Source organism: Balaenoptera physalus (assembly GCF_965194825.1).
Source record: "Balaenoptera physalus genome assembly, chromosome: 7".
Lineage (NCBI taxonomy): Eukaryota > Metazoa > Chordata > Mammalia > Artiodactyla > Balaenopteridae > Balaenoptera > Balaenoptera physalus.
In genome coordinates, this window is record NC_138886.1 from 87,223,751 (window position 1) to 87,250,685 (window position 26,935).

The 26,935-nt window shown below is 47.9% G+C and overlaps 1 protein-coding gene across 6 annotated transcripts in view; it reads right to left on the reverse strand.

The window, feature by feature from the left end:
- Window positions 1-21,726, reverse strand: part of PTCH1 (patched 1) — a 67,123-nt gene extending 45,397 nt beyond the window's left edge. For 2 of the 6 annotated variants that reach the window (XR_014265723.1, XM_082469571.1), the window contains exons 1-2: window positions 13,299-13,635; window positions 11,480-11,672 (exon numbers count right to left, since the gene is read on the reverse strand). Coding sequence is in view for 3 of the 6 variants with exons in the window: in XM_082469571.1 (XP_082325697.1) it covers window positions 11,480-11,672; window positions 13,299-13,496 (391 nt within the window). In the remaining 3 variants the exon portion in view is untranslated. Of the gene's footprint in view, window positions 1-11,479; window positions 11,673-12,024; window positions 12,325-12,346; window positions 12,780-13,298; window positions 13,739-21,705 lie in introns of those variants that run through there. The other 4 variants (XM_082469572.1, XM_082469574.1, XM_082469573.1 and 1 more) reach the window with 4 other exon arrangements.
- Between the last annotated feature and the right edge of the window lie 5,209 nt (window positions 21,727-26,935).

The window sequence follows — 26,935 nt, forward strand, 5'->3', positions numbered from 1 at the left end:
CCCGAAGCCGCCCGCTCGCCCCGTCGGACACGATCAGGTCAGCCCAGCACTCTGCCCACACTGGACCTGCTGCCTGCCACAGCTCCCCCGACCCAGTATTTCTCACAGGGCCACCAGCTCCCAACATGACACTGCATCTGTCAGGAGGCCCATTCTTCACTGGTCACTTGCTACTGTGGCAAATCAGGGCTGGGGTCAACCCCACCTATGACAGGCTGAGTGAAGTCAAGCCTGCAGACCCCAGGATGTTCCTGGTTTCCAGCAGAATGTGGCAGTGTAGAGCTCGGCTCTATCCCTAACTGCATACTTGCCCCGCTGTGAACTGTCCCAGGTCCTACCGTGATTTCACCCAATTGCTCAAGTGCTACGGGCAAGCAGACGCAAACCCCAGTCCTATCCTTCAGCAGGAGCTGAGCAAGCCCAGGAGGGTCTGACACAGAGCAGCATGCTTGCTCAGAGGCAATGCTGGACCAGGAAGCAGAACCCAGGGACCAAAGACAGCATGTTGTTATCAAGTTCTAAGTTCTTAGTGAAGGCCTCCTAATGTCTTCATAAGGACACAAAACAACTGAACAACAACAAAACCAAATGCTTGCAAAGCTGTGGGTTCTCTATCTAGTAGTCAGGCTGTTGCATGACATTAACCCCGGTTCCCTTCTCCCAGCTTCTGTGGGGCGGATATCACCTCTCTGCTCTGAACAGTCTTCTTGCCATGATCCAGCCTGGGCCTCTTTTCACTGGCCTCCTACTTGAGTGGCCTGGGGAGCGGGGAGACAATGTGAGTCCCCACCTTCGCATACAGGCTCCCTGGCCCCTGCGGAACTCCATGCTGGCCCGATTTATCTCCCGCACCGACCCTTCCCTCTGCATCTGTGTGGGGAGACGCACGTCACTGGTCACTTGGGGCCACTTTCATGATTGTGTGGCCATCAGGATTAGCTGGATTAGGGGCTGATGCATAAGGACCCCCTGGTGCTGTGAGGAAGTTTCGTCACTAGGTCAGCATGGTGTGAACTATGTTCTGTCACCACCACCACTCCTTATGGCCACCAACCGAAGAAAAGTGGGGGTGGGGGGAGGGTGGCAGAAAAAATGCTTCCAGAGCAAAAATGCATGAACTCCTCATAGCAATAAATTCCCCCATCATGCATTTCGAAGGACATGAACGATTGAAGACTGTCTCCCTTTTAAACACGAAACCTACAGGATTCTTTTCTTACGCATAAAGAATTTCATGGGTCTGAGAGTGGCGGTAGGTGGAATGGTAAGCATAGCTGCCGTAAGACACAAGGGAACTTCTATTCTAGCCCTTTGCTAAAACCAGAAGCAGTTTGGGAAGAGAGTCAAACTGTTGGAACCTTATTATGTTCAAGGCGAACTAACACCTCCACAATGGTCAATTCTCATTCTTCTAAAGATGCTTGCACTAGCTCACCTAAGGGGGATTCCCCTGTTTAATTAGAAGGAAAACAATATGGACAGGAGTAGTGGAGGGAATGGGAGGGGGGCAGGGGGAACAAGAGGATGGGGAGAAAACCAGAGGCACAACTCTTAACTCCTTTTAAAAATTCACCGACTGAAAGTTTTCCTCCCAGGAAATCATTTGGCCCATTCACCTACCCAAACCTCCCATCCTGGCCGCCACTCATGTGGACCCTGCATGAAGTAAACACAATTTGTAGAGAAAGTAATGGGATTTCTGCAAGTGTGTGTGAGTGAGTGAGTGTGTGTGTGTGTGTGTGTGTGTGTGTGTTTTATAGAATAGTCCCTCTTGCACAGAACTGGGCTGTTCCATCAAAGCCGTATCTGTTATATTTCTGTCTTTCTCTTCTGTTTGGCGTATTCACCAACAAGAGAAAAGGAGGTAAGCTTTGGCGGCCCTGACCTGCAGCTGGAACACAATACTTTCGCACAGCCCTGCCGACCCCTGACATAAATTTTACACCGCAGCTGGCATTTACACACTCAGCATTACCATATGTATAGCTGCTCGGTGCTAATTATGCTAATCACCTGTCTAACTCGCTGCTGCGAAAAATGGTTGTATTTAGCAGTCCAGTGCCTACCAATGCAGCTTACTGTGTGGCTGAAATGTACATTCAGACGGCCCTGAATGGCAAGATTTTTCCACGTTGCTGGCTACATTCAGGCCTCAGAAAAATTTATTCAAGTCAACTGGTTTCGGTCCGCAACAAAAAAGTTACGAGAAAAAAGTGAGTGTGTTCTTGCCCTAACATTCTGGATCTGCTTGCAAGCAAAATGATAAATCAATTGGTGTGGGAAACAAAAAGGGAGAGAGATTTCTTTTGGGAGCCATGTGAAACTGTAGCCTATTTAAAAAAAAAAAAAGAAAAAAAAAAGGGTCATCCTATTCCCCAAATCTCTAGAAAGAGCAGTTAATAGATATTTAGCCCTAATCCCAATTCTCTCAAATTGCAAGCTTTGTTTGCAGTTAAGCAAGGTATTAAACATGTGCAGTTTTTTTCTGGATCATGTGTGACAAAAATGATGGTATCGTTTTTTAACTTATTACAACACTGTATGAACCTCATGGGGAAAAAATCAGGTAAGAGGAAAGAAATAATGTCTTAGGTGGTCTGGGAAAATTATTTCGTTACTTTATCTTTCAGAAAGCTTCTACTTAAAAAGACACTGTGTGATATTTACATCTATTTTGTGATGTTTTCTGGCTTCTCCACTAAAGGAGCTAAAGAAATCAAGGGAATAGGGGTGGGGAAGATGGGAGAATTCAAAATAAGAAAAAATGTGGTTGGGGAGGGATGGAGGGAGGGAGGGAGGGAGGGAGAGAGTAAAAAAGTCTACATTTTCCTTAACCTCAAAATTCCAGTTTTTATCATCAATGTTTCTTAAAGCAATTTTCTCAGATCATTCTATAGAATGGATTTCTAAAATCAAGATAATATTATTACAGGTTGTTTTAACAATTCCCCAAGTCCAAACTGAAACCCCATTTCCTCCTAACTCACAAAATACTTCCCTATTAATTTTTAAAAACCCTGAATCTAGTCATCGTAAGGAATGCTTAGTATTTGATTATTTGGGTGTACAGATATGTCTAGGCATTCCAATTTCCACAGCACATAAGACACATTCTACTGGAGGGATGGCCCAAAGTGCTTAGTTACTTTCTCACCTCCAAATGATTATCATTAGATTCTTTATTTAAATTTAGAAACTGGAAGCAAACTGGAAGGCCATTCATTTTGCAGCATAACTTGGGTTACCCTCCCCCCAATGCTACAAAACACCAGAGCAGCTTTGTGATAAATCTCAGGTTTACACACAGAAGGTGTACCGACCCAGCAGGAAGGGGCTGTGAAAGAAGCTGGCCTCTCCTTGCCTTGCTTCACTCAGCTTTCAATTTAACTCACAGCTGATAAAAAGGGTGATGCTCATAGTAACTTGAAGATGCCACTATGAAGACAACAGCTTTCTTCCTGTCAGCTCACCCCACCATTCTGTTCTACTTTTTATAAACTTATCTGACCCAATGAAGCAACATTATCCAAGCCACATCTTGCTCTCTTTGGCATCCCAATTCAAGTTGCTTTTCCTTGCCCGTCCAAAGCATTAATTCAACTGGGTTTTTGTAGTTTCAAATCTTGACTATGCAGCCAAAAATACAAACGACACGATCACTACTGGGCTCAATGCAGAGGGCTTACTCCTCTCATTCCCTCTCAATCTCCTGCTCTTCTTAAACAGAAGATGGACCACCCTGCCTCATGGCACAGAGCAGTGTTTACATTGCAGTACTTGACTGTGTAATACATCTGGCATTTTTGGGCAGGATTCCTGAGCTAGGGGCCAGAAGCCCTTAAGCAATGATTGAAGGGGAAAAAATCATGCATATTTACTTAACAAAGCCCACTTCCAGTTCCTTTTGCTTACTTTCATACATGTTTCATCAGTAACTGAAGACTATCTTGGTTGATAAACTGGGGAAGTCTACTGTTTTTCATTTATTTTAACTATAATAAATAAAGCTTGTGCTGCGGTATGGAGACTTGCTTCTCACTAGCCTTGCCTTCATAGCCAGTTTTGGGACCCACAGGCAGTGTGGATTATTTGGGCCAACTCACACCTGGGTTTCTGGATTAGTAATAAGGCCCTGCCTCCACATTATAAATCTCTCCAACAACAAACTTGTCACTCATTAGCAGGTACCTGACTGCCCACCAACAATACAGTTTCCTTAACACATGACAGCTGTTTTTCCAACTATGCTCTAAACCCCCAATACAACAAAATGGTCACAGTCTTGAAGGAACTGAGGACAGGATGCATATTTCTGTACACACAACTCCTAAAAATCTCCACAATGGTCAAGCAGTTTCTCAATGGCAGCATTCTAATGATTTGAAAAGCTTATTTCTTCTGTCAAACTTAAAGATATATGTAGAAAAACTGAGATATTGCAGTGTAAAGGAAACAACAATCCTAAATCCAGTTTAAGAGGGAAAAAAAATCTAAGAAGTATTACCATAAAGCACCTAAATTCAGAGTTTGGAAGCAAAGAGTAATAAAAGTGTTTATATTTTGGTGACCCTGATGATATCTCCGTAGTCAAGGGAGGTTTCCACTGAGGAAATCCCAAGGAGCTTCCTTCCTCCTGGACTGCCAGAAACGCCTTCGTGAGCAAAGCTGTCTGCTTTCTGGGATGTCAACCGAGATTTCTCACGTGGATGGACCATCTAATACTGTAGCATCTGCCAAAATTTGGATGTGGAAACCTGTCCTCTTCCATCTTGATCTAAGCTCCATGTTCCCTTAGGTCTTGATGTGGGTTTCACCCAGGGAAAGCCTGAAGGTGGAACACCTGGGCTGGAATGTCACGGTGCACGTTTCACTTACCATCTCAGAAATGCTATGGGGCCCAATTCTTCCACATTTCATATGGCACATTAAGCACAGGGGACCGAGACTTGTTTCACAGTCCACATGTCAATGGATTCTAAAGTTACCTCAAATGCTCATTAAAATGCTATGACTCTTCAATACGGGAAGCACATCTGCTGATAAGACCCCATCAAAGAGTATGGTCTTGAAACAAACCCTCACCAACCTAAGAACCCCAAGGATGCAAATGGCAGCTCTGCATCTAGAATCTCCTACAGCTGATCTGAAATAATACATTTACTAATTTCTTTCTGTCAGTTTGTGATTAACCAGATTTACTACCATTTCAGATTTCACACTAGTAACTCCAGAGATCCACTGCGAGGAAATGATTTGGGCAGTTTATGAATAGGTGGGTAGAGGGAAGGGTGGGAGGCAGAGGGAGAGAAGAGAGGAGGGGAGGTGAGCAACGGGATATAGGTGAGGAAGGAGGGAGGAGGGAAGGAGAATGGAGAAAAGTTTCTGGGAACAGATGAGCAGCAAAGGAGATAACAGTATTATAATAATAGAATCATACAGGTACGGTGATTATTTAGGGATGTCTCACATAGCAGGAATTCCCTCAACTTTTTTTTTTCAAAATAGTGTCAAAACAGTGCTAAGTTAAAATACTGTATTTCTGCAAAGTGGCTTCTATTAAATCTGGTCTCCTTTCAAATAATTTTAAATATTTCCATACTTGTTTTAAAAGCCAAAAAATTTTTTTTTAAAATAAAACAACCCCCTCCTCTCAACCAGTTGAATAGACTACTCCTCAGGGGCTAAATCTGGGCAGATTGCTGGCATGGACAAAGTGTGTGTGAGGGGGGCAGCCATATAAATGGCCCCTTCCATTGCATAATTGTGACCCCCCAATAAGAGAAGGAGGGCAGACAAGTTACAGCTCAGCCCAAGTGGACAGAGCTCCAGGGGTCACAGGGAGGTCAACTTTGAAGGAGAAATCCCAATGAAATATAAACATGGCATTGTGGAAACCAGACAAATCTCCCATAGCTTGTCCAGCCTGCGTTAATCTCGCCATCAGCTGTGGCGCATAATCCAAACAAACCGATCCGGCGGTTCATACATCTGGAAACTGTCATCTTCTGGAGCCTCCAAGCAGCGTTCCGTGTATCTGAAACACCCCATCACCCAACCTGACTTCTAAACTTGTCGGCAGGCAGCAAAGAGATACGATGATTCACAGGGTCAACTACCCTGGGAAGAAGGCATCTGAGGCTATTTGTTATTTTTAAAGCAATTATTGTTGGGCATTAATTTTTTGATCATTTTTCTCCAGGTATGAAAGATATGCCACAATTGCTTCCACCTGTATGTATGTGTCCACTATCAGAATCTAATCAATACCTATCTAAAAAACATATTCTTGATTTTAAAAAGTGCCTAGGCGACCAAGGAGCAGAAAGGAGCTTCCGCATCTCATTCTTTTTGTCCCTTGTGAAATGCCCAAAACCCCAAACTGACAGCCCCAGAAAGCAGAAACTGGGTGATAACCTTGGAAAGGGCAGTAAGAGCAGAGCCCACGCACCGCCTGTCTGGCTGATGTGCCTCAGTCCCTCGCTGTCTCTTTGGTTCTGCTGCATAAGAGCACCTGGGGAAAAGTGGTGTGTGACAGGAACATCTGGAGAACTAGACCACCAAAGAGCCAATGTGCTACGTGGGCTTCGGAAAGGAGCTGTTATTGCAGTATGAACAAAGTCCAGTGGTGCTTTTTACAAAGTCATGTTCATGCTAAAAAACCTTCAGTCTACTGTGTTTGAAATGCACCGAGGTCTATCTGCAAAATTAAGTTACCTGAAGGAAAAGGAAAAAAAAGTATTTGAATATAACACTTCTCCTTTCTTCTATGCCTACCCCCACCCACTCTCTCTCAACTTCATGATGTTTTTATTTGCTATGTAATGTAATTCTAAGAATAATCAAAAATTTAAATTATTTGTATGAGAAAAGTTAGTTACCTGGGTCAGTAAATACCGGGATGGGGAGGGAGGGTTATCTTGAAAATAAAACTTTTGCATTTATAGCAATGTTTTAGCAGCCACAACTCTGTCATAATAAAAGCCTTCCATCTGCACAGCATGGGGCTTCCAATTGAAATCTATTATCTAAACCAGTGGTTCTCAATTGGGGCAATTTTGCACTGCCCCCCCACACACACACGTTTGACAATGACTAGAAACATGTTGTCACAACTGGGAGAGTGCTACTGGCATCTAGTGGGTAGAATCCAGGGATGCTATTAAACATTCTACAATGCACAGGACAGCTCCCACAACAGAGAATTATCCAGCCCAAAATGCCAATAGTGAGAAACCTTGCTCTAAACTGAAAAGGATGGTGAAGCTCAATTAATCTCCTCTAACTGCCTGACTTAGAGCCAAGAACAGCCAAGAACACCGAAGGCTTATGTTAGCAACTACAAACTCTAGCTACAAACTCGAGAGCACTTGGAAACATCAAGCAAGCATTTTTTAAAAAAACTTTCCATTTCCCTTAAAAAAAAAAAATCAGTCACAATTTGGGTCCTCTCTTGATACTGGCCTCCAGAGATGTTAATAACCAAACACAAGGCAATATGGATTCATTTCAAGGCTGTTATTTTTTGCAGTAAAGGAGGCTGGGGGCTGAGCAAGCTTTGAGAAAAAACCCAAAAAGCTCAAAAAGATAAATGAACGTTCTGTCACTGGAGAATCATGACAACAAACTTGTGTCTGAGAGAGGGCTGGAGTGGGGGGTAGATATTAAGTGAGACAGAAGCATAAAAGTGCTAAGCAAAAATGAAAAGCCAACAGAGAAATGGGCAAGGTTAAAAAGAAGGCATTTCCCTTCTGTGCCCGAAAGGATGAGAAGCACTCTGGTACCAGGCAGGGCGCTGGAGGCCAAATACACCAGTGTAAATCTTGAGGCAGGCAAAGAATGGCTAAAAGGAAGAGCTGGCAGCCCCCTCAGCCAAACACCCTGCACACATCAGAGAACTTCCTGGACCTTCCAAGCCTCAAGGCTTTCCACATCAAACCTGATGACCCAACCAAAGGCAAGCACTGGGAGTTCTCCCAGAGGCCACACCCCTGTCCTCTGTGCCTTTGCCCAGGCTGTTCCTTTGGCCTGGAATGCCCCACCACCCTCACCTCTCCAGCCCTGGTCCTGACTCAGTCACTCTCCCTCAGGGCTGTCCTGGAAGGTGACCCTGCCATCCTGCCACTTGTCTGTGTGTCCGCTGGGTAGAAGTCCTCTGAATGGATCTGAGTATAGATGTACACAGTTGCCTTTGTGTTTGTGTATATGTATGTCAATTTTTTTACCCACAGGAGAAATAACATTTTCCAAACTGTCCCTCAGCATTCTCTCCCCTTAAAATCTCTTATGCTTTCCTTTCTTCTGTTGCTTTTTAACTAAGAAAGTATGCAACCTCTATTCATTTGGTTTATTTAGTGTAGCAACCACACTTGCTTATGTCCAGAACATTTGCAGTCTCTATTAAGAAAAGACCATCTAACAGACTTCTTTGCTGATAGTGACGAAGAATTTATCTAAGACATTAAAGTACACAATTAACCTAAATTCCACATTGCTTCTCATTCTACTCTACTAAAGTCTAGGATAGCAGAGCATTCTTACTCTGAAAAGTAAATGCTTCCACTACTTGCTGTTGACATGAACACTAAGCTCACTATGTCAGGAACAAGACTTCCTCATTTTTACCTCTACTTTGAATTTAAATTAAAATTATAAAATGGTATGGTGGCCTCCCTGGTTGGGTTTACTTGCATTTATGAAACTGTTGCTTCTTCTACATGGGAAGAATCTAGCATGCAATGAATGAATGAGAAATCAAGGTCAAGGCAACAGGAGACCAGGTTGACTTAAGTCACTAGTAGGCTAAGTGGACATGGAGACATAGAGGACCCATAGTTTCTCATTTGTAAAATGGGACAATAATTCACTTACATGTTAAAAATATTACACAAGTTATCAGGTTATAAAAATAAACATAATAATAGATAGCTACTTTACTGAGTGGTAAGGCATGTAATAATATATAATAAATGGTAAGGGTAGTTGCTCAACAAGTGATAGTATTGAGTAAATAATACTTGGCCAAAGAACCAGTGCGCCACACTGAAACTGCCAAAACAGAACGGGAAGGAAAATAGCTCAGAGGCCCAAAGTAGGCAAAATGAGTCTTATCTCAGGTGTGTCACTCCCCAACACTCTGTCACTAAGCTAGAGCCCAAGTGAGAAAGCTAATAAGCATGTTTCTCCTCCCGGGACTTGACATGAGTTGTGTAATGCAAAAACATAGTTAATTCTAGAAATATTTATAAAATGTTACATAAATAAGTTACATTAGCTCTTTTTTTTTTTTACATTAGTTCTCTTTAAACTTATTAACAATCTACTGAAAAGTCTTGCTCAAAACAACAAGATATAGTCTTTCGTCATCATCATGACACCCAACAAATCTGTTGGCCCAAGTAGCAGAAAGTGAACATTTGGACAGAGCTGGGAGCCCCCTTTGCTCATCACTTGCTCTGTCTTAGAACCTGTGGTAGCTCCCCACAGTCTAGCCAATCACATCATTTCCAAACTGCAGTCCTGCGGTCCAGGGCCCAACCTGCTGCCCAGGGCCCAATGGAGCCACTGCACCCTATCCCCGCCACACTGGGGGTCTCCCACTGCTGGCTGTCCACTCAAGCTTGGGCCTTTGCTTGACCCCCTTTCTGAGCTCTTGCCTAGAACTCCCTCCCTCCTCCACTCTCTAGGTCGCTCTAATTTGCCTCACCACCTCCATGGAAGCTTTTTCCTTTTTCCATTTAACTTTCATGGCCTACTGCAATTGTGAGCTCAAATTTAGTGCAAGTCTGACATTCAACTCTAGTAGTTTTAAGTGCATGAATTTGTGCACTTGGAGTGTCTCACATCTTTAGTGTCACTTACAGTGCCTAGACAGTGCTAGGGCCATTATAGATGCTCAGTAAACTTGCTGCTAGGACATCATAGGTGCTTATTAAAACCCTTCTTTATCTATCAATGACAATGAGGTGCCGAGTTGAGGTAAATTACCCCATGGATTCAATCCAAAGAACACTTGTATTAATTACCAAGCTTCTTAAGGCAAGAATGTTTTCTGGTCTTAATTATTTGGACTATTATTTTGTCACTACTCAATGGAAGACACCACCATATTCTTGCAAAACACTGAAAGCTGAATCTTCACAAACAAGGCAAGATTAACAAAATATTCTCCAAGGTTAGTTCTCCAGCAGCATTCTGAAAGGGATCAATTATGCAATTATGCATGTAACTCTTAGGCTTCCAAATTTTGTCTTAGATAGCTTTCACTAGGAATGCCTCAGATATCCTCGTGTGAAAAATCTACATAATTACGGCAATCCTTCCCTTCCAGCTCATTGTAAGAGATTCCCTAAGCAGTGTTTAGGGGTTAAAATGTTTCCAAACAGCAACTCTGTTACTTTCCAAAAAGAATAAAAAAACAACGAACAGAAAATAAAACAACCGCTCCCAAAACAAAACCCCTGAATCAAGAGAGTTACAAAAAAAAAAAAAAAAAAGTAAAATGTTTCTGTCTGGGGTGTCGGGGGTGGGAGGTGTGATCTATTTTAAATTTACAATCACTTAAAAAAAGGCTTCAAGAACCCCCAAATTGAGGAATGTGGATAAAAGACTGGCATAACCCCTAGGAGAGCTCCTGCGGCCCCTCCCTCCAAACCCGCTTTCTTAAAACACATTTATTCTTTCAGCCTCCAAAACGCAGCCTTCCCCCAGCATAATTCCATTTTAAAAGCCCCCACCCGCGAGGAAACATTAATCTACTTTGCAAACAAGCGTTCTAGTCTGTGCTTTACTGCTTTTTTTCCAACTCCTTTCCCCCCACCCCCCCCCCCTTTTTGTACCTTGAGACAAATGTTTTTTTCCCCAAGAGTTGAAAGCTGTCCAAAAACAGGACCACACACGCCGCCGCCTCCGCAGGCCCGCGCTCTGCCCGCCCCCCGCCCTCAGCGCGGCGGTCGCGGCCGCCGGGGGCGCGCACACTCCCTCCAGCCGGAGGGGTGGCCTCTCTCTGCCCCCCCCCCACACCCTCCTTTCTCTTTGGACGCGGTGGGTGGGGGTGGGGGAGGGAAGGAAACCGAGGAGTACAGCCCGGAGCCGAGAGGCCTTCCTCTGGCCGCGTCTCGGCGCGCGGCGGAAGCGAGCGGCGGTGGCGGCGGGACGTGGGGGCCCCCCGGCCGTGCGGAGTGGTCTGTCCCGCGGAGGGGCCCCCGCGCCCTCGCCGGCCCGCCCTCGCCACTCTCTCCCACAACACCTCGCAAAGCGCAGTGCCCCGAGTAGATTACAGCGCGGCCTTTGTCGGGCGGGCCTGGCTCCCGGCCAGGCGCCCAAACAATAAACAATTCCCCCTGGTGCGGGCAGGGGGTTTTCGCTCTTCACAGAAAGGATCTAGGTGTATGCTGGCAAATATCTTTATCAACTGGAAGGAAGGGCAGGGGGCCCGGGGTGGGGGACGAGAGGGCGCTGCGGCGGGCGCTGGATCTCTTACCTTCCACCCACAGCTCCTCCACGTTGGTCTCGAGATTAGCTGCCTTTAATCCCACAGCGAAGGCCCCAAATATGAGGAGGCCTACAACCAAGAACTTGCCGCAGTTTTTTTGAATGTAACAACCCAGTTTAAATAGAAGTCTCTGAAACTTCGCTCTCAGCCACAGCGGCGCTTTCCGGCCAGTAGCTTTCCCCTGAGGATGAAGCAGAAAGGAGGAGTGAGCGCCGGGGAGTCGCGGCCCGCGCGCCCACGCCAGCTTCCGCGCACCCGCCCGGCATCCCGCGACAGCCGTGAGGGGTGCCCTTCGGGCTGGAACCCAGGTTGGCCCAAGGAAACACGAGCGGCGTTGGGGGGCCTGGTGATAAATCAAAGTCAGGCTGCAGCGTGGCAGCTGCACCTTGGTCACAGCAGGGGCGCCCCCACGCGCGGCCTTCGTAGCATCCCCGAGTGTGACTTGGAGGTCTGGGAGGAGGGGCTGCAAGAACAAGGGGAAGCCGAGGCAAAGAGGAGAGACACCATTCAACACAGGCAATATTCACACCAACCTGGGAAGGGAGGGTCTGCGTAATCCCCGCGATGGAGCCCAATGTTTAAGAACCAGCCAACCACGGCGCCCTTCCCCGCAAGTCCTGCCCCAGCCTTCACCCTTCTCGGGGTGCTCCGGCGAGGACAGAGGCTGGGGGACGAGAGCACTTTGGGAACAATGTTTGGCGGGCTCCCGCATCCTGATCCCCCGCCCGACGTGGTAGTAAATTGGGATCCACGTGGTGAGCGTGGGCGCCGGAGCTCACTCGCGACGTATTTCCATAGCGTTGGGAGACGCCGTGTGAGCTGAATTAGGAAGTGGGGCAGCCATCTGCAACTTACGACAATATTTGTGATCGGAAGAGGGCAGCCACATGGATCTTTCCCTCCTCTCCCTTCCCTTCTGGTTAAACGTGAAAAGCAGCAGAATGCACAGGGGAAGAGCCTGGGCCGACGCAGGCGGGGGTCCTGGCTGGGCGCTGGCTGCTCCCGGCGGTGGCGTTTCCCCGGCGCTGGCCGCGGCCCCGGCCGGCCCCTATCTGGGTGCTCGCCTTCCCCGGATTCCACACATTTCAGCGAACCTCGTAAACACAATGAACCCGGCCGCTCGGCAGACCCGCACCGCGGATTTAAGGTGGCAATTTGTTTACAACTTTCCCTTTCCCCACAGGCTCTGAGAAGAAGTAGCTCAAAAACTGGAAAAGAAGAGGGGAGATACCCTCTTGCGAGGATAATTTTTAAGGGAGCACAGATTTCATGCTCAACAAAAGCAAAACCGGCTGCCAAAAAGGGAAACCACCTTTATTTCGGCTCCCTCCCCCCCCCCCCGCCTCTCTCCACTCCGCCTCCCCCTCCAAGAGGTTAAGAAATGTGGCAGTATTACAGGGGTTTAGGCTGCAAATAGGGGCAGGGGCGCGGGAGTAGGGGGCTCAGGGGCAGGGGGTACAGGGCAGTGCCGCGCTGCGGCGGCCCTGGAGGTGGTCCACTGTGGACCGCTTTCCAGTGCTCCGGAAAAGGCACGCCGGGGAGGGCGCGTGCACACACACACACACACACACACACACACACACACCCTCCACCCCCTGCGGACTTCAGACAGCCCTTTCCTCCCAGGACCGGAGGGAGGGTTTGAATTTTTCAATCCCCACTTGTCTGGTTTTTTTTCCTGGAAAGGGGTGTGTGTGTGTGTGTGTGTGTGTGTGTGTGTGTGTGTGTGTGTGTGTGGCGGGGACGATCCCAAAGAGGAAGAGGAGGGAAGAGAGAGTGGGAGGAGAGGAGAGAGTCTGAAATGCACCTTGGAAATCTGCTCCAGAGCGAAGGCGGCGTCGCAGTAGCTGGGCCGGTGCAGATAGTCCCAGTCCGGCGCGGCGTTGCGGCGCAGCCCCCCGGTCCTTCTGCGCCTCCCGCCACCGGCCGGCCGGCCCGGGGCCCCGCTGCAGCTGCCGTCGCCGCCGCGGTCCTGGGGCTCGGCAGCGTTACCAGCCGAGGCCATGTTGCCGCCGCCGCCGCCGCGGGAACCGAGGCTTCCCGGGCGGCCCGGCGCGCTCCTGCCGCCGCTGCGGGCTCCTGGCTCGCCTGGGCGCTCGGCTTGAGAGAACGCTGCTGGCCGCCGGCTGTTCGGGCTGGGGCTCCGGTTGACAGACCTGCTGCTGCTGCTGCTGCTGCTGCTGCCGCCGCCGCTGCTGCTGCTCACACTGCGGGCGCTGCTGCCGCTGCGGCCGCGGCCGCTGCCGGGGAGTCAGACCCTGCGCCTTCCATTGCCACATTGCGCGGGGGTCCCGAGGTCTCTGCGGCTGCCGCTGCCCACATCCAGTTCTCCGGAGAACGAGAGCCGGCGCGTGGAGCCAGCCTGTCCTTCGGGCGCTCGCGCGGCGCTCCTCGCTGTCCCCAACTCCCCCTACCCGTCCCCCGCCCCGCGCCGCGACCCCTTCACTGCAGAAAGCGCCAGCAAATCCCCACCGCTCCCGCCGGCCTCGCTGACTCTCTCGGCGTCTCAAGGGTCGCCCGAGCGGCCGCGGAAGGTAAGCGCAGAGCCGCCGCCGCGGGGTCCGTGGGCGCCCGGTGGGTCTCAGCGCTGCCGGGCCGGGGCAGCCGCCGCCGCCGCCGCTGCTTCTGCGGCAGCTGCTGCTGGCGGTGGCGGCTCCTGAAGCTGCTGCTCGGACTGCTCGGGCTGCTTGGGCTCTGGCTGCTGGGTTCTCGGTGGCTGCTTGGTCCCGGACTCTGCTTTCTTGTGCTCCTCGCTGACCCGCTGGACCATTCTGCCCCAGTGCAGCGCGCCTCTCTCGCTCCCGGGACCTGGGGACTCCGCTCTGTGTGTGTGCAGCGGGCAGCGGCCGCAGCAGCTCCTTGATTCAATAGATGAGATGGAAGAAGAAAAAAAAGAACTCTCTCCATTTGGAGAAAGAGGAGGAGGAGGGGAGGGGGTGGAGGGGGAGAGAGAGAGCGAAAGAGAAAAAGGCTGGAGCTCCCGCCCCCGGGGCTGTCAGATGGCTTGGGTTTCTGCAACATGATTGGCTCGCGGAGGGCAGAAATTACTCAGCAAACATGACTATTATTAGCTGCTTAGCAACAGCTCACCAAAGTAGAGAGACCACCCAGGTAGGCAACCCCAGTGTGTGCATCCCCGGCTTCGGGGGGAGCCTCCGAGAGCGCCAACCTTCTCGCATGCAATACTTCCATTAAGGAATGCTCCCCCTCCCTTTCTTTCTTATTCCTTTTCTTTTCAACAGTGTCTTCTTTTTGTAAGATGCTTTTTGCGCGCGCACACACACAGACACCCACGAGCATTTGCCTCGCGATAGACACGGGGGAAAATGTAATATTTTTTTAAGCGCTTAAACAATTTCAGAAATTCCTCAAAGAAAACCCTTTCAGAGGCACCTTGGCCTCAAGCTGCAGCAAATACTGGGAGGTCCGGCTTGAATTCCCAGGCCTGCACCAATAATGACAGGGTGGTGGATAGTGCGCCAGTGTGTGCCAGATTTTTTTTTTCCCCTTCTCTCTTTTCTTTTATAACCAAAGAGAAGACTTAGGCTCTTGCAGGGAACAACGCCTCGCATTAAGATAAACAAAATGGAAAGTTAAAGAGGAAAGTAGGGACATTGGGAAAAGCCACCTTTCTTAAAGTTCGCTCCCCCCCCGCCCCGCCCCTTTCCCTCTCAAAACCCCTCGGCAGCACAGTACTGGTTTGAAGGAGTCAGTGTTTTATAAACGTGGAATCCAGACACCGAAGTAGTCTCAAGGAGGCAGAGGAGTTTTTATTTGAATCTTTAATGCGACATAGGTAAAGGAGAAACAACAGAATCCTTTTCACAACCCGGAGAAACAGAAATGTTTTCTTTAGAAAGAGAGAAAAGTTTTCTTATTTTGGATTCATTTGGACCCCCCCCCTTTTTAATTAACCACAAGTCCCTATTTATTTAAAGTCTGTTTTAAACGTCCCCTCCCCAAACTGGTACGCATCCTGTTATATTTAATAGTAGCGTGACATAAAGGAGAATAAAGGCTTTGATGCTGGATTCATTTGAATCAAATTGTGCGCTGATTGCTAGGACTTGTCCGGACACTGCAGCCAGTGTCACCGAGACATGCCGGGGATTCGCTTCCCCTGGAGAAGAAAACACGCGACTCTGAGTTGGATCCTGGGGCCAGAGACAAATTAAACTGTCTACACAGCTCCGATTTTTACGTAAAAAAAATTTTTTTTGAGAGTATTTTTCTTTTGCAAGTTAAGTCCCTCCCTGAGATGGGGACCAGATCCACAAACCCTCGATTCTGTCTCATCTTAGTATTTGTTTTTTTCCTTTTTTTCTTTTTTAAAAATTGGGTTGAACTGCAGAGGGACTCTCGGCAGCAAGTAGCCGACTGAAGCCGTGAAATGGGGCAGTGTGGCTTTAAGATGCACACGGTGTGTGTTCATTGAAAAAAAAAGAAAGAAAGGAAAGGAAAGAAAGAAACCCAGATGGAGGGAAAGGGGGAGGAGCGGGGGAGAAGGCGGAGCCCACGCGACCACGTGACCCAGGGCCCGGCCGGCGCGCGCTCTAGGGCACGGAGGCCTATTACGCGCGCGGGCGCGTGTCCGAGTGCGCCCGCTTGCGCGCGCGCTGGAGCTCCGGACTCCTCACGCCCGCTCAGCCCTGGTCAACCAGGTAGGGAAGTCGTTGCGCTCGGCTAGCGCTAGGCGGGCTCCAAGTCTCCAGCGCTGGCTCCTGGGAGCCCAGGCGAGGCGCACTCCCCGCCGGCGCGGACGGACGTGCCGGACGCGCCGTAGTACATTCCTGAAGGCGGTCGGCCCCCTTACGTTACCCAATGCCTGCGCGGCCTCCCCGCGGCCGGCCAATCGCTGAGCGCTCGGGTCCCTTACCATTTAGCTGCCCTCTATCGAAAGGGACTGCAGCCGGGCGCGCCGGCCACCCGGGCGACCCACGCGGCTCCCGCAGGGGGTCTGTTGGCCAGCCCTCCCCGCCGCCTTACTTTCTCTTCGGCGGCTTCCCCCTGCTTCCTTCTTTCAATCTCCCCTTTCATTTCTCCTTCCTCTTTCACCCCTTTTCTCCCCCATCTCTCTTCTCCCTACCAGCCTCGCCACCTTCCCTCTAGCTTTTTCTCCTTCCTGGTTTCACTGGGAGGCCCTGCCCTCTGAATCCCAAACCGGCAAAACGTGTGCAGTACCCTGGGCAGGGTAGGGTGTCCTGCAGAATAAAGAGACAAAGAGAATAGAAGTGTCTGGGGGTGTTCACGAGATCAGGAGGAGGACCGGAGAACTAGGCCAGCGCGGAAATTCAAAACTCAAACTCCGAAGGAGCACGTGATTTTGTGCGCGGCTCTGGGAAGGGCTGCGAAAATGCAGAAGGGAGGACAAGCAGCGTGCATTTCAAATGACAGTAGGTTAATAAATAATATCGCAGGAATATTGGGCTCGACACAGAGCAAGCTTAATCTTTGAGCAATATCCTGCTCTTTATTATGTTTGGTAAATAGTATAAATCAGGAAACGTGATTTATTATTCTAGTTTTTCTCACTGAAAGGTTCTACAGACGTTTCAAGTCAAACCATTTTGTGCTTGCAGCTGGAAATTAATTTTTAAAGATTGGGGGTGGAACCCCTAAAAAGACACGTCAGTCTTTTTATATTTGAGGCGTGCTGTATAGCAAAGGTAACCATGTAGCTATAGGCAGGGTGCTGTGTCTGTACAAAATTCTTTACAACGTTTTAGACCAAAATATTAGTTTTTCCACCCAATCTTTTATTTATAGCAATTTCAGTATAGCTACTTAGATTATGGAATTCTAAAATGAAATTATAGGCTATGTACACATAATGGTTCCCTATTACTCTCCGCACGCAGCTGCATATCCTCTTGTTTTGGCGCTGCTACATGTGCACCATTTCAATGGCAAAGCCTCTTCCACTCGGGCTCATTTCCCTGGGTTTGACTTAATTCCTAAACGTTTTGAACATTGATCTCTGGGGTTTTCAGCTCCCTGAGCTCCCTCACCCGCTGTTTGATAGGTTAACTTTTCAGCATTTCAGACAATGGTCTCGGCCTGTAAATTCTACCCATCGGTTCCAGGACGCAATCCCCAGCCTGGGCTCTAACAAGCGCTATCTTAATCTCCCCACCCCCACCCGCCGCTTCCCCTGTGGTCTGCTTTTTTCATACACAGAGATGAATTACTTTGAGGATCTAATTGGCCTTGTTTCTGTAACGTTTTAAGAAAGGGAAGAGGAGCCAGTGTAAAAGCCTGCTCGACTTGGGTGGTCAGGGCTGAGCCTGCCCCCAATTTGCCTCATTGCTGATGCATGTGAGTTCGACATTCCCAGTGATAATGTTGTTCCTAATCAATCTGCCCTTATTTACATTTGTAAGCATTGTCGGCTTTAATATGCATGCCCTGTGCGGGGGACCGCTGCGCCACACCGGGTTTGTTAACTTCAACTAGTATTCTCTAGATCTGAGATGAGGCTGACCGGAGGAGCCAGGGCTGTGAAGGTGTCTGCTGGGAAAAGTCCCTTTAATGGTCTTTCTGCAGCATGGCTCCCCCGTGAGAGTTACCCAACAAGTGAGAAGCTTGTTGCCTTTTCAACCAGCAGGAGTTGCTGGCCCTCTTTCTTGAGTATCCCATTTTCCCTTTCCAAGTAAAGTCCATCTCAACGCATTAATTGTCATTTTGGTCTCCCCATCATGATCCAAGACTTCATTGGAATTTGTAGTTTCAAAACACATTCCTTAAACTCTTAAAATATGATTCCCTCATATCTTCTCTCTTCTCTGCTCCAATAGTCAAACAGCCATGGCCATGCCACACACATCTCAGAAATGACATCTGATTATCCAAATGATGACACTGAAATAAAACATCTGCCCTTTGTGTTTGGACATTCCAGTGATAAGCAATTATGGGAGCTGCACTTGGTGGAGTAATGAAAAACCACGATAGGACTTGACTTTTCACTGGTTTCCCAGATCCAACTAATTGGGTCTTTAAAATGTAATGTAATTTAGCTAATATTTGCAGAGTACAAATGAATGAAGGAGTAAATATATCTAGTAATTTGACCCTTGGGCCATGTTATAATTTTGTCTACTGAGTTTAATACTATTTTCCACAGATGCAAAGAATTGCAAACATTACGTTAAGTGCCACAGGTATTCCTGTTGAGAGGCTATGATGGGGAGAGGAATTGGGGATTTGATGTAATATTCTATTTATGGATGGAGAGCCCAGGGTACAGGATATGAGTGATGGCCCAGAGCCTGAGCAGTTCAAAGCAGGTACCTTGGATAAGAGTTGACTCAATTCAAGCCATTTCTTGGCTCCCTAAGAATGCCTTATTATTTTCTCATTGGCAGCTTTTGTATTTGCTTAAAGGTGATGGTAGAAAATGAGTCTAAAAGGGGGAGGGAAAAAAACGATTCAGCAGTCACAAAATGTAACCCCCTTAAGCATGACTCCCCTCCCTTTCTCCCTTCCATCTTCTGTTTCCTCCCCTATCCCCCCTCCCCAGAACTGGAGGAAAGGGAACAGCTCTAGCCAACTTGTCAAAATAATGCTGCTAATTACCCCTGATCTCCTTTAATGGGAAGCTGCTCCCAATTCTACAAAAGAGTAAATGAGGGGTCTACAGCACAAACCCGGGAGCACTGGCATTTTTTGAGCTTACAGTGAGCTTGGTGGGGGGAGGGGGTGGTAGAGGGAAGATGTCCTGAGAAGGTCCCAGAAATCTCCACATTTATTACTCCAGGTTCACATACTAGTTTGAAAAAGGGAATTAGACTTTATGCAGTGCCAAAGCTATTGGTATTCTTTTGCTGGGAATGTCACCAACTGCAGAGAAAATGTTCAGTCTACAATGAACTTGAAAGAGAACAGCATTGACCCTTATATTGATTTCCTCCCTTGTCTGTATATCTTCTTAGCCACATTACTTTAAGCAATAGAGATGTATTCTGGAAAGACCTAGACTTTGAACATTTTTCCCTGCATCTCTCTCCTCGTCTCTGTCTCCCCATCTAATATATCCATATCAAGCTCTGCATTTGGCAGAAGGCACACCATTCACTTCCGTGATCTCTGCCATCGGGACTTACATGAAAAAGAAGCTGAGCAACATGATCCCTTTGACCCACTGCTGGAGCAACAAATTTATTAGAGATATAGGCATGAGAAATGAAAGGGAAGTAAAACAATTCCAGCTTATTGTGTGTCTTTCTTTCATACTGCTAATCCGGTTTACACATCACGCCTACATGTCTCAATAGGGCTTTATACACTGTGGCAGAGGCGGGAGAAAATAAATGGTGTGTGTGTGTGTGTGTGTTTGTGTGTGTGTGTGAGACAGAGAGAGAGAGAGAGAGAGAGAGAGAGAGGGAGAGGAGGATAAAATAGGGAAGACAGATATTTTAATCCATTCAATACATATTGATTTGCCTCATTAGTTTTTCTATCTTTAGAAAGTTGAAGATAATTTGTAAAAAAACAGCCTTTTTTTTTCACAAAATAATTCCAAATGGTGCTAACTCCTATTCCAATAGATTGTTACATTATGACAAGATTATAACCAGGAATTAGATACACTTCTCAGTGAGTTTGAAATGAAGCTAATACCCCAAATTCAGAATGGGCCCATTGGTGTCTACCTTGATTCAACATTTTAATATAAAAAGATCTTGGACTCAAAGGTGTTTTATAGCCTTGTGGAAGGAAGCTGGGTGACAACTGGAACACACACAAACTCACAATTGAAAGCCCTTGTTTTACAACATGGGTACACAATGCACCTGAGGCAATAATTCATCCTGAGGTACCACCCAGAAATAATAAGTGACAGTGACAAAGGGTAATATCAGAAAGCATTGTCTTTCTTTGTGGAGGCAATTAATTGCATGTTGAACTACTAGAGCCAAAAAAAAAAAAAAAAAATCGAACACACAGAATGCTGAAAAAGGATTATTGTAGTAGTTCAAGACCTCAGTTATCTAATTATTAAATACTTAGAGCCACCCATGGTGGGTCTTTATGATTTACCTCTGGTTCTTTTATATTTTTCCTCCCTAGGGAGGAAGGAAGTATAGAAAGGGAAGAAGATGGTCTTCTCTCCCATGTCTAGGAAAATAGAGGTCTCTAGGTGTCTTCCATAGACATCAATCCATATGGTTCTTCTTAGGTGATGGAAATTGAGATCTGAAAACTTTGAGGTTATTTTTCACCCACCAAGGAGGGGTAATTTTTAACATGAACTTAAATACCTAGAGACATAGTATATGTCACCCCCAAGGTACAGTCTCTGGAAGTCCTGTGGTCCCAGTGTTGGCACCGGGTCTAAATCGGTTTGGATCAGTCTGGCCCACCTCAGGGCTCCCCTCAGGCCACACTTAGCCCTCTCAGCATTGGGCTAGCCGCCCACCTCTTTAATGGTTGGCAGGCACCAGAATGCCCGATTCCGTGGGTGCAAGGGTCAACACATAGCTCTCCTACCCGTGGCACCTTCCTGAACTCAGGAAAGCCCCTTTGGCTCTTCTTCCCACCAACTGCGGCCAGGAGAAGGATGTTTGCGCTCCGGGTTTTGATAAGGTGCTTCTCTCCTAGCCCTGGGCGTCCCACTCATTTAGCGTCCCGGTCCGGGTGCCGAGAGCACCGGGTGTGGGTGCGAGAGCATGTGCCCAGCCCCTCGGGCAGACCTCCCCGAGCTCCCGGGAGACGAGAGAACTCGCCCGGGTGCGCGCGCGCTCTCGGCCCGCACCCTCCCCCCGGCGCTGTCACTCTCCGCACCAGCCCTCCATCCCCAGCTCTGCCTCCGCTGGCAGTCAGTAGCCACCACCAGGCTGATGAGCGGAAGCCAAGGTGGCGACCCTTTCAAGCGTGAAAATGGGATCCCAGGCGACCCCCTCCGTGAGAATTCCCCTCGGAGCCGTTCCCCGGCCGGGCCCCGCAGCCAGCCCCCTCCCCGCCCCGCTGGGCCGGCCTCGGGGGGCGGGGGCCCGGAGCGTGCGAGAGAGCGAGCGAGCTGGGAGACGCGGGCCAGCGCCCCCGCGCCCTGCCGGCGGAGCCCACCCAGCCCCGCGGCCCCGGCGCGCCGCCCGCCCGGCCCGCCTGGCCCTCCGGCCGCCGCGCGGGGCGCCTCGGCCCCGCAATCCCGCGTCCCCGGGGCGCACGCCGCGCGAGGGCGAGGTGGCGGCGGCGGCCAAGACGGCTGCACTCACCATAGCCGGCCGTCAAAGCCCTGCCCGGAGCGCGGGTGCCGATGGCGCGGACGCTGCGCTTGGATTTCACATCAATTCCTTTTTTCCCCCGTGCCCCCCTTTCCTGGTCCTCCGCTCCTCCGTCTTCTCCCCGTCTTCCCTGGTCTCCCCCTAGCCTTGTCGCTGCGGATCTCTTTGTCTTCCCTGTCGTCGTCTTTTTCTTCGTCTTCGTCTTCTCCTCCTCCTCCTCCGTCTTTACAAAAGGAACGGAAAGTGTAAAAACCCCGGCGCGCTGGGCCGCCGGAGGCTTTCGGCGGAGTGCAGCGCGGACTCACAATTACAAGCCTGTTTCTATTAAGCAGTTCCATGGCCCTCGGCGTGGGTGGTCTGCCGCGCCATAGGCAGGACCTGTCAGGGTCACGTGACAGATCCGAAAACTTTACCCCTTTACAATAAACTCAAGGAAAGCAAAGTAAACTCGAGGAACGTGCTATCAGCACAGCCCTCCTGGGTAAACAGGCGCTCCCCTCCCCTCCTTCCTGGGAGGCGCCCCGCCGAGCGAGCTCCTGCGAGCCCAGGCCGCCCCTCCCCGCCCCCCGCGGCCCTGTCTGCGGGGGGCCACCGGGCGGGGGGTCTCCGCTCGCCACCTCGCCTTCCCCATCTAGTGCTCCCCCACCCTACACACGTTATTTGCTGACATTTAGTCACTTGCCCGAACCCCCGGGTGGGGGGTGCTGGGGGAGCAGGGAAGCTCATTTCAGCATCCCCAGCACTCCGGGAAATGTGGGGTGCCCAGAGCTCTGCAGAGGGACACCACCTTCCTGTCCGCAGTTCTCAAAGCCCTTTCCTGCTCGCATTCCCACGGAAGCCCCGAGAAGCTGGGAGCATTCTGGTTGACAGGCCCACAGGCTGACAGGGAGGCAGAGAGCCAGGGGAGCCGGGCAGATAACAAGAGCCTCCCGGGGGGGAAATGTTCAATGTACTAAGATGTATGTGGATTCGTGCAGCTTCTGTCGGAGGTCCCTGGGAAGCTGATTCTTCTGAAGAGACTTAGGTGGAGTCCCTTGGAAACCAAGATTGGTAGCTGGCTGAGGAATCACTAATTTATATTTGCTCTTTTCCCTTACAATTACTGTGGTTTGGGGGGTATGCCACCCAAACACTCCCACCCACGCTGCCTTCCCAAATGAGGCCAGCTTGGGTGATTGGGCTAGACGGAAGTGCTGTGGCTCTCAGGCTCTTACCCTAAATGGAAAGTCCTATTCAGGAGACCCTGCTACAATGTTTAACATTTTATCTACTCAAACTTGCAGGGTAGACTGTTTCACACACAGACAACTGAAAGGTGCTATTTTAAATGGACCCCGTTTTGAATAAAGATGAATTACAGATACAGGGGGAAGGGGTAAGATAATTTACTGAAACTACCAAGAGTTACCTAGCAGATCTTCAAGAAAAGCCAGACTTTCCTCACCTCATTCTGGGCTGACAGTGTGATTAGGTGTGTGTGCGCGTGTGTGTACCCGTGGTTATTAAAACAAAATAAAACAAAACCAAACCTAAGAGTCACAGTTCATCTCCTTATCCCAAAGACGACAAACGGTTCTTTCACAAACAGTGTCATTTGAGTTTACAGGGTGTTTGTGTTTGAAACACATTAGGTAATTAAACATTGGAATGCTGCACAGCCCTATGAATTAGGCTGGTCCAGAAAGCCATTTCATACCAATTGACTTTAGTATAAAATGGTCTCAAATGGATATTAGCTGAGCATGGATCCTAAGAGTAATAATAATTGGAAAAATAGACTCACCAATATTTCCCTCTGAAACACTACATTTTGGTGTCATATCAAAGGACTCTGTTCATATCCTGTTATAAACTTGGGTGGGGCAAGGAAGAGGAAGGTATAAGTACATCTCCAAATAGAATGGTCTAGAATATGACAGAGAAAGAGGGATAAGAAAAAAGAGGAAACAGCTTAGCAAAGGACATTTAAACGGCCCATAATATAAAGTTGTTTGGTAAGCTAGTTTTGTGGGAAATTCCAGCAGAATTTGTGGAGTTTGCTTTTCCCAATTAAAAAGAAGACCCTCATGCAAGCACACTTGGCTATGTGCTCCTTGAGTGTGGCCAAGGTTTGGTGGGGTCTCAGGCATATGCAGTTTTTTTGGGGGGGGCTTCTTTAGGAAGTCAAAATTACAAACAAAATCAACTACAGGGACATGGAAGGGGGATTGTGCGATATGGGGCCCTGAAGCTGCATGAGCTTCCTGTCAAATTGCCCCCTTTATAGTACAGAACAAGAAGGTTACAGAGCTTCCCAGATTTTGTGGTCTCCATTAGTTAAGACTGAAAGTATTAATGTCATATTTCAGTCAAATGCTTTATAATTGGGAGCAAAGACGAGCTTGGTTTGGGTGTGAATTATTGGAGTTGGACAGTGGTGGTTTAGTGAATCAGGGAGATAAAACCTTTGGTGTAGGAACCTAAAAGCTCAGGAAGGAGGGGAACACACTTGAAGAGCTCTCGCTCAATAGCAGCTTGTCTTTCCTTTCCTTCCTCTGAAATCAGGCTTTGAAAATTATCTCAGTGCTATGCCCTCTCTTCCCTCTGTTCCTAGATGTTAGAAACGTTAAATCATCAATTCTGAGACATGTGTTCTCCAGGGCCCAGAACCCCATACGTTGTTACCTTCTGGCATTTCTCTGAGACTCTCTGCCGGGGTGGGTGGGCTCTTTCTCATCAAACAGCTGTGTCCACCATTCTAAAGTTGCTTGTGCTTCCCCTTCCTGCAAAGCCAGCTCCAGTGCTGCCCAGTCTGATAATCCACTTGGCGTGGAGGTGTCAATAACTGTCAAGGCTTCCAGGCAGCAGAGCTCAGTTGTAGCCTGCCCAATCTGATAAGCCAATTTGCATCAAGACGTTTGTTAGTGGCTTAAGGGGCTACTAGACAATACTTTTGCAAGTTAACTTGGACTTTTACAGCCATGCCCAGAGGGATAATCCCCAAGTTGGAGATTTCAGGGCATTAAGGCTGGACCCAATGGAGACATGTGGGGCATCTGAGGAGGGGACAATGGAGGGACCTTTCAAAATAGGTCTGAAAACAGACCACATGGGCATGATCAACTCTGTTGATGGGCAAGATCATCCCTGGCTCTGTTTGTTTCTGAATATCTGCTGCTACTTGAGATACAGCTGTTACCCTTGTCTCACACACACACACACACACACACACACACAAAGGCACATGCATGCACGTACATTTTTCATTCTATGCTCCCCTCTTCCCTGTCCGGTAAAAGTGGGTGCCTAGTCACTTTTACTCATCCCCTCCCTAAGAGCAGCCTCCAGCAGCTGGGGGGCTTCAAATGAATAATTGAGGGTTCAGAAGAAACATTTGTCCACATTTGAGAAACTCTCCATCTCAGGATGAATGCCACTCTCATACTCGGTCAGTCACCCTAGGTGTGGCCATTCTTTAATACTGGATCAGACAGACGAAGCTTTCACAAAAAGCAATTTTGCCCAATGTAGGGATTTCCATTCTAAAATGACTACCCTCCCCCCTTCCTGTCAGGAAGATACCCCAAGCCAAACCAATTTGTAGAATTGGGGCTTTGGGGACTGAAGGGTAAGAAGTATTTGAAGGTGGTTGGTTGGAATTAGGAGACTGAACGAACAACTGAATTACAGTGCTAACTGCAACGCTGAAACACAAAAAGAAGAACTGTGTAAACAACAGCAAGAAGTAAAACAGGATTGAAGAACAGAAAAACCTGCACAGACAGCTTGGAAACAAAAGGGGTGGAGTGAGACATGGAATGTAATAAACCAAAGTTTTTAAGGGACAAAATTACCAAGTAGGGAGGCACATGGAGGAGTTATAGTATTCAAAGATAATTCAATAATTCAATAATCTCAGGAGAGGAAGAAGCAGGGAGAGAGATACCTGTGAAACCCCCTACCTCAAAACATGAAACTTATCTAAGTTGCTTACTCTTGTAATGGATGTCCACATAGGACTCCCTCTGATCAGAGGATTCCCTCTATGGAGACCTGCAGGGGCAGCCTTGCAAATGAAGAATGTGGTAAGAAATGAAATGCCAAAGGAGATTTTTAAACTGTGGGAGGCAGGTGTGCCCAGGCTGGCTGGTGATGATGGTGATGGTGATGGTAGCAGATCAGGGCCAGGAGAAATAGCTTATTGCAATCAAGCAGGTCGGAAAAATAATCAAAAGGTTCAAATTATATCTAAGAGGACTGAAAAAGATATTAAATGTGGTAAATATAAAAAATAGCCTCTGTCTGGAAAAAGAACAAAGCTGGAGATATAATCCTTCCAGACTTCAGACCATACTATAAAGCTACAATAATAAAAACAGCATGGTATTGGCACAAAAACAGATATATAGATCAACATAACAGAATAGAAAGCCCGGATATAAACCCACACACCTATGTCAATTAATCTATGACAAAAGACACAAGAATACACAATGGAGAAAAGAGTCTCTTCAACAAGTGGTGTTGGGAAAGCTGAACAGCTACTTGCAAATCAATGAAATTAGATTGACTGCCTCACGTCATATACAAAAATAAACTCAAAATGGTTTAAAGACCTAAATATAAGACATGACATAAAACTCCTAGAAGAGAACATAGGCAGACATTCTCTGATATAAATCATAGCAGTTTCAGTCTCCCAAGGCAAAGGAAAATAAAAGTAAAAATAAACAAATGGAAACTAATCAAACTTAAAAGCTTTTTGCACAGGAAAGTAAACTATCAACAAAATGAAAAGACAACCTACAGAATGGGAGAAAATATTTACAAATGATGCAACCAACAGGGGTTGATATCCAAAATACACAAACAGCTCATACAACTCAATATTGAAAAAACAAACAACTCAATCAAAAAATGGGCAGAAGCCCTAAATGGATATTTTTCCAAAGACAACATACAGATGGCCAACAGGCACATGAAAAGATTCTCAACATCGCTAATTATTAGAGAAATGCAAATCAAAACTACAATGAAGTATCACCTCACACCACTCAGAATAGCCATCATCAAAAAGTCTACAAATAAATGCTGGAGAGGGTATGGAGAAAAGAGAACCCTCCTACACTGTTGGTGGGAATGTAAATTTTTGCAGCCACTATGGAGCACAGTATGGAGGTTCCTTAAAAAACTAAAAATAGAGCTACCATATGATCCAGCAATCCCACTCCTGGGCATATAT